At 44.9% G+C, this 8,082-nt stretch overlaps 1 protein-coding gene across 2 annotated transcripts in view; it reads left to right on the top strand.

The window, feature by feature from the left end:
• Positions 1-1,733: 1,733 nt before the first annotated feature.
• The window catches only part of FSTL1 (follistatin like 1), a gene marked incomplete at its 5' end in the record, with an annotated part of 54,746 nt that continues 48,397 nt past the window's right edge, over positions 1,734-8,082 (top strand). Inside the window, 2 exons of one of the 2 annotated variants that reach the window (XM_081030395.1) lie at positions 1,734-1,863; positions 2,024-2,080. In XM_081030395.1, coding sequence (XP_080886521.1) covers positions 1,861-1,863; positions 2,024-2,080 — 60 coding nt within the window. Of the gene's footprint in view, positions 1,864-2,023; positions 2,081-8,082 lie in introns of those variants that run through there. The other variant, XM_081030394.1, reaches the window with a different exon arrangement.

Below are 8,082 nucleotides of genomic sequence, written 5' to 3'. Positions count from 1 at the left end.
ATATGTTTTCTGCTTTTCCAGAAACGGTAAAACTGCAGTCAATTTTCACAAGAGTGGTCCCTCTGCACCTCCCCTGCACCCATCCGCTGTGAGGGGCATCTCCAGATCCCCAATTTATACAGATTTTCCAACTCTACTTGTAACTCCCAGGTACTAAGACAGCCATTCATCATGTCTTATTTTATTTATTTCTGGGGTAAAGTATTAGCAGGTCCATTGTCCCCGGAGATAGAAAGCCACAGCCACCCATCAAGCTTTTACCAGGAACAAAGCTGACATTTTGCTCTCCATCAGTCTGACTCTGGTAGCTATTTCAATGGATTGTGAACAAGCATGAGGAATATGGATGTTATTTGAAGCCCCTAAAACCACAACAGTAGGCACTCAACAAACCATGGTAGGAGAATGAATGTGACAGGTTCAGAGGACAAGGGAAAGACTGGCTTGATCTGAGCAGCAGGAGTATATTAAGTAGCTGAAATAAGGTTAGACGGATGGGGTGGCCCCAACAATGGAAGACATACAAGAATGGCAGAGTTTGGAACTGATGTGGAAAGAAGGCTGAAAGTTTCTGAGCAGTGGAAGAGCATGAGGAAGGCAGTGTTTAAATTAGGTAGTGAGAATATGGCAGTGAGTTGTGCTGGAGACTCCAGGCAGAGAGCCTGGACCTGGAGGGCAACCAGTGGTGGTTTCCAGAATTCTCCAGTAAGGGCGAATGAAGGTCTGGCCTAGGGACATGGAAATGTGAATGACAGTAAAGGGATACAAAGGAGATTTCAAAGGGAAAACTGCCGGGATATGGTGACAACTGGGGCCTGGGAAGTGGAGAACCATTTTCACTGCACTACTCTGAAAGAGGCAGATGAGCAGGCCTGGAAGCTGCTGGGAAGTAGGGCTCAGACATGGGCATGTTAAAACTGAGGAGTCCAGTGGATTTGTTCTCCATACCAGGGACACCAGATGCAAGGTAAGAAAGAGGCCCCAGTTGGCAGTTTGGGGAGTCAATACAGTCAGAGGCAGCACACATTTGAAGGCCGTTAGGAAGAAGTTGGTGGAGATGGGAAACATGAACTTGGGGGGGTAGCTAAGATGTCAGGGGTGGGAGCAGGAACACAGGTGGGGGGGGGGTGGAAGAAAGAAGAGGGGTACTGCTCCTGGAGGGAGGGAAGGACAGGGTGCGGCTGCTAGCAAACGCTGGAGTCAAGACCTTTCCAGCAAAGCTGGGCTGCAGCCACCTTTCCTCTAGGAAATCCACAGTTCAACCCAAAGTAGCCTTCCCCACGCTGGCTGGTCTTCCGGGCCCTGCGCCCACTTTCTCGAGTTCTGGCTACAGTGACCTCGGGTTGTGGGGGTCCCTCTGCACCTCTAGCCCTCTATCTGCCATGGGGGGCGGCTCGGCTCCCCAGGCTGCGGTGGGGGGGGGAGGGTAGGGCACCGCCGCAGCCCGCTGGAGCTGCGCAAGCCAGCGGCCTCTCCCGGGGGTGGGGTTTCGGCTCCCCACCAACACACACATCCTCTGCCTTTGTTGCCATGTCCCCCATAGTACCCCCGCTCTGCCAGTGCCTCCATGTCCTGGGGGCTGGGCAGGCAGCGGGGTTCGGGCGGCGCCAGGACGCACACGGGCTCCCGAGAGCCAGGGATAGGGAGGAGGGAGCGGAGCCGGGAGCCGCGGGGGCTGCTGCTGCAGAAGGGGGAGGAGAATGGGGAGGAGCTGGGGGGCAGGCTGTCCGGGAAGGAGGGGTCTTAAGGGGCGGCGAGCACAGGTCAGATTTCCTTCTAGGCAGGCGATCGGCAAACCTCCCACCTTAGAGCTTGCTGCAGCCACCCTGCCCCGCGCCCTCCGGAGACCGGGAAGGGGCCATGGTGAGATCTCCGTGCGGGACGTGGAGCTGAGCGTGGTGGCCGGGCCCCTCGGGGCGGCCGAGGGTGGCTGGGCCGAGGGGGCGAGCCTGCAGGACCCGAGGAAGTTTCCGGGGTCGGCGCGGGGCCGGGTGCCTTCAGTCTCGCTCTTGTCTCTTCGCAGATGTGGACACGCTGGCTCGCGCTCGTGCTGGTGGCGGTCGCCTGGGTCCACGCCGAGGTAGGTGAGCGGCTGAGGAGGTCCGAACGCGGGCTCGCGGGCCACTGGGGTGTGCGGGTGGGGCGGGCCGTGGTGCGTCCCGGGGATGCTCTCCCGGGAGACTAGGAGTTTCTGAACGTGGGGTGAGGGGGCGCTCCGACAAGGAATGCTACTTACGAAACTTGAACCTCAAAATCACGAAGTTTGGGCCGTGAGCGGGAGCCCCACCGTGGCTAATATGGAGGGAGAATGGGGAGGGGGGAGCGGACTAGCTGGGCCGTTTGGGACGGAGGCGGCGACAAGAGCAGCAGCTGAGTTCAAAAAGGCGCCTTGAGTTTTTTTCTTGTACTTAAGAGGAAATCGACCAGAGTTAGGGACTTTTCCTTTCCGAGTCTGTCTCCTCGGGTTGGGGGTGTGGGGGGGACACTCCCCACAAAACACTAAGAGTTTTCTTTTAAGGCGAAATAAAATTTTTTCTCTTTTGTCAAGTGAGATGATAATTCCCTGAATTGTCTTCTTCCTTTGTAAAGGGCTCCGGATTTTGTGTTATCAGGGCCATATAACGGCCTTGTAAAATCTCCAAATTTCCCTTAAACTAGCATTGCGCAAGTCTGAGCCGTCCATTGCTCTGCTCCTGGAGGGTTCGGCGTTTTCAGTCGCAGTATATCAGTGCTTTTTTTGGGTAATGTTTTTCTTTGCAACTCCAGTGACCTTCCTGAGACACTACAAACAAACCAACAAACCCTTCACTCACAAGCCCCTCCATTAACTCAAAGGTTTATGGACAGAAAATAAACAGTTCTAAATTCCCTGGGTACTAGTCTCCAGAAAAGTGAGGTCAGAAACCAAACATTTGATAATTATGGCAGGAAATGTGGAAGGAATTAAAAAGCATGAGGGAGAAGAAATGGAATGTACATTACAAAAGAAATAGTTCCCTAGTGGGTGGTTATTCTCCCTCTTTGAATTTTTTTCTTCATATTACAGTTTACCCCACCCTTAGCACCACGCAGTTTGACTCTGCCCAGAAAAATCATAAAAGCATGCAAGGTCTCAACGATTGAAAAAATATACACATTATACTGAAGTCTCATTTAATTTACTATTACAGTGTTGATTGAACTGGAAACATGGGCTGTTTTAAAATGAAATAAAAAATAGCCAAAATTTATTGGATATCTACTTTGCATTATAATAAAACTCCATTTTAATGATGAGGAAACTGAGTCATAGAGGTTACATAATTTGTCCAGTGCCCTAAACTGCTAGATGGCAGGGGTAGGATTTGAACCCAGTCTAGCATCACACCCCAGGCTCTTAACCTGCAGAAGGGCCTCACATAATTGCTATGTACTTATTGTATAGCAGATATTGGGCTGCATGCATCATTTCTTTTAAAGCTTCTCCAATTTTGCAAGGTCTGTTTTGTCATCCCCATTTTACAGAGGAAGAAACAGATTTAGAGAGATTAGGTAACTTGCCCAAGATCATATAGCTAGTTAGTTCTGAAGAAAGATCTGAACCCAGCACCCTCTGCCTTTGGAGCCCATCTTGAAACCCAGATCAACTTCTCAAGCATTTTGTTTGCCAAGATTTGAATTTGCGGGAGGATCCCTCTTCACTGGCTGGTTTAGCCCTGGCTAAGGAATGCCCTTCCTCCCCTGCTGTGGCCCTCAAAAGGCAGCTGCAGTCCAGTGATGGATGAGGGAATTCCTGGTTGGTTTTAGGGCAGGTTTAGGAATTGCCAGCTAGTGTGTGAAATCGCTCTATGAACTGGAATGCAAATGTGAGGTGAGAGGAGGCTATGGCTTCTGTCTTCACAAGGCTGTGTGGCTGGCCCTAGGTCCTGGATCTTTTCTAGGCAGCCTATGCTACACTCCCTCCCTGGTGCATTGCTGGGAAAAGCTTAGCTTTCAAGGAAGTTCCCTCAGCAGTAATTTCCTGCTTCAGGTGGAACAGAGAGTACTCTCATGGAATTCCCAGGCAAAATCCATGGGGAAAGAGGCAAAATCAAAAAGTGCTGAGATATGAATGAAAACTGAGGAAGATGGTGTAGAAAGAAGGCTGTGAACTCAGGGTATGTGAGGAGTGAGGACTAGGTATGATCTAGGTTACGTTTCATGACTCCAGATTATTAAGGATTATCTTTTAATCCAATCTCTTGGTGTCTGGCCCTACTAACATTCAGCAAGGTTTTAACCCATGTTTTAATAATATACCTTTAATTATTAATTAAAAGGTGAATTAACCGTAACAATTTAGATATTCTTTTAAGCATTTTATCGTGCAGTTAACAGTGCTTGCAGTAGAAATTTTTTCCCTTGTTAGTTATAGCAACATATAGCAAACAAAGCCACATAATGATATTTACAGTCTTTATTGACATGAATTCACTTTGGTAGACTTCAGGGCTAAAATTGTACAAATATTGTTGAACATTTAAAAAATGAAATTTAGAAAATAAACTGAATTTTCTTGGTGCTTTGTGGTTGAATACAAGCACAAGGACTCAATTCAGCATATTTCTTTAAAATGTGATTGCCTGACAAATCACATTGTTATTTGAAGAAGCCAAGCCTTTGGAATATTAGACCCTCAGAATCAGAGGTGTCCCAAACTTGGGAAAAGGTAGTTGTCATCATTATTAATGCCGGTCTGTAAATCCTGTTTGGTTAGATTTAAGAATCTAGTACCAAATCTCATTAAGGAAAGTGTTATAGGTTGAATGTTTCCCATGGTCTCTTACGTACTTGGCACCTGCTGGTTGCTTTTTTGATTGCTTCCTCTCTTTATCACTTTCTCTTTTAATTCTCCATCACCACCTGAGCTCACACCCATGCACTCTATTTAGACTCTGCTTGAAAGGCATTGTAGGGGGTATGACACACCTCTCTTCATAAGCATATATTAGCATCTGGTATGGATGAGGATTGGGGGTAGCAGCAGCAGAGGGAGTGCTTCAACTAACAATTGCACAGCTACCCTTTTCTAGATTCTGTTGGGAGGGGGTTGTGTGGGTCTACTCACTCTCCCTCACCCATCCCCCTCCCATTTGAGAATTACTGTAGTCGACATGAGAGCCATTGATGGTGGAGGCTGGGAAAGGTGAGAACCCTGGCATTAGCACATGTGCCCTTGAGTCTCAGTAGATGCGTTTGAGTTCACTCCAGCATGGCAGATTGGCGGGGACCCTGTGGCCCAACTGCCTGGTTTTGAAAGACAGCTTTGACAAGTGCCCGGGCACATTCCCACTCTCCTTTGGTGGTTGTCTCTGCTAGAACTCTGATTCTCAGCATTCCAGGTCTATATAGTCATGATAAGTCACATAAGTACAGGGGACTGATTCACAGATCAGAACACTCATTCCAGCCAGGGTATACTTGACCCACGAACTGTAAGTGCATTCATTATTTAACATAATAGTAACAAGGACAGTAACAATTTTACAGACAGACAAGAAGATATTAGGGCATTGTCCCTCTAAAGCCAGATTTCTTAACCTCATTTATACCCTATTATCAATTTTGTTGGCCAATGTGGGGTCTCTTCCATATTCTTTAGAATTATTCAAATGGTAGATTCAGGCAGGCCTAGAGTCTGACCCACATCTGACTTCTTGGAACTATAGGAAAACTAGGGTTTTAATATCCATCTTATACATTAACCACTAAAATAATCTCTTGTTTATCCTTTGGCAAATAAACTACTTGCTATGATTATAAAGACTATTGTTGGAAATTAGGATGTTAAAACATAGTAGGACTCTGCTGAATAGCCAAAACAGATGGATAAGTGTCCTGCAAATTGAGGCCCTGGCCATTGAAAATGTCTTTAGAAGGAGGACATGTTACAATTCCCATAGAAGTCTCTCTGGATTGGGTGATGGAAAGCAGGAGTCAGTTCCCAGGCTCCGAGGAGCTAGTTGGGGAGGAGCTGTGAGGTGGAAAAGATCGAGTGCATGGGCTGCAGTGGATGTAATGTCCCGAAGAAGAAAATAAAGACAGTGAGGCATGAAGGCGTGTTTCCAGGAGAATGGAGAAAGTAAAGGATGAGCTGTAAATACCAGTGGTCATGAATGGAGAATTGGAAATGTCACAGTAGCTTTTTCCTACTCTTCTTCAAATAATTGGTCATCCAGACATAAAATTTCTAGCAGCCACAAATAGTATTAGTTTATTGATACCAGATATTATAGGATTGAAAAAGTACTTACACTTAGATGGGTTCATTTTGTAAGCCAGGTGATTAATGTCCTGTAGGTTAAGTGCATACTTTCCTCTAAAGTACTATCTTCTGATGCCTGTGACTTTGGTGCAGGGTCCTTTCTCCAGGATTAAGGACACGGCCTTCCTTTCATGGTGCCCGTGAGGCAGTATTCTTTCTACAGGCCAAGCACACCTACACACAGGGCAGAGTCATGGATGAAGTACAAGACATCATCTCTGCCTTCAGGTTGTTTGCAGCCTAATGGGGGCCAGGTGTTTTCAACTGTGGCAGCTATATTGTATATTTTTATAACTAGATGGTGAACAAGTATCTTTCCAGTTATTATTATTGCTTTTTTAAACATTAACATAGGGCTTCTCTTGATTTTTAAAATTCTTTTACATTAGTACAGTGCACAAATTTTTAATGTCTAGCTTGATGAACTTTTACGTATGGATACACCCAATAGCCACCATTCAACCAAAGCTGAGGGAGTCGTTGCAGAAAAGAGGCTAAGACCTCAGGGTTAAAATGGAAAAAGTGAGGAGTAGTTATGATTAAGGTTACGTTTCATTAGTCAACAATCATTATGGTTTAATTACTCCAGTCTCTTGATGTGTGACCTGGTAATATTGTTTAATTCATTTTTAACTATTACAAACCTTTAATAATTAATGAAAAAGTAAATTAACCCTATCAATATGACTTGCAAGTTGAATATTATTGTAAGCATTTTATCTTCTACTTAACAGTGCCTGCAGTAGAAAACTGTTTTCTTTTTTAGCTACAAGGACATATAGCAAACAGTTAAATATATTCTTTTTTTTTTAATAAATCATAATTTTTTTAAAAAGATTTTATTGGGGAAGGGGAACAGGACTTTATTGGGGAACAGTGTGTACTTCCAGGACTTTTTTCCAAGTCAAGTTGTTGTCCTTTCGATCTTTGTTGCGGAGGATGCCATTCAGCTTCAATTGTTGTCCTGTTGTAGTCCAACAGTCTTAGTTGTGGAGAGCGCAGCTCAGCTCCAGGTCCAGTTGCTATTTTCTAGTTGCAGGGGGCGGAGCCCACCATCCCTTGCGGGACTCGAGGAATTGAACTGGCAACCTTGTGGGCAACCTTGTGGTTGAGAGCCCACTGGCCCATGTGGGAATTGAACTGGCAGCCTTCGGAGTTAGGAGCATGGAGCTCTAACCGCTTGAGCCACTGGGCCGGCCTAAATGTATTCTTCATTGACATGAATCCATTTCAGCAAATTTTGGATCAGCTTTGGGGAAGCTGACTTGACTGCTTTGCAGGTGGATATTCCAAAGCTCAATATAATCTATACTGAAAAATGAAATCAAGGAAAGAAACTCAAATAATTCTATTTGACCACTTTGCCCTGGTCATTTTTACTTTTAAAGGAACTCTACATAAGATGACTGTCAAATTATTTATAATAGGTAAGAACTTAAAACCTATTATTAATACGTATCCAAAAATAGAAGAGTCAAGAGTTAACATCAATATGTGCCACTAACAGCTATGTTTACAAAAATTTTTAAAGCTCTGGCAAATTATTATGATTTAATTTAAAAAGCAGAATACCCCCTCACTCCAATGTTTTATCTTCACAACTGTGTGAAAATTTATACAAAAGTTTAACAAAATGTCTTAAAATCTATCATGAGGATTCTTCTGATTCCTCTCCTTTTTCAAGAGGAATTTACCCTCTTCATATATGCTATTTTATTTAAATAAAGTTAATATGTTATTTTCTGATAAAATAGGAAAATATGCTCATAAAAAGATTACAGAATATAGAAAAGACTAGA

This window comes from Rhinolophus hipposideros (assembly GCF_964194185.1).
Source record: "Rhinolophus hipposideros genome assembly, chromosome: 2".
Classification (NCBI taxonomy): Eukaryota; Metazoa; Chordata; class Mammalia; order Chiroptera; family Rhinolophidae; genus Rhinolophus; species Rhinolophus hipposideros.
The sequence above is the reverse complement of the archived record's forward strand: the minus strand, read 5'-3'. Positions and strand labels throughout refer to the sequence as shown.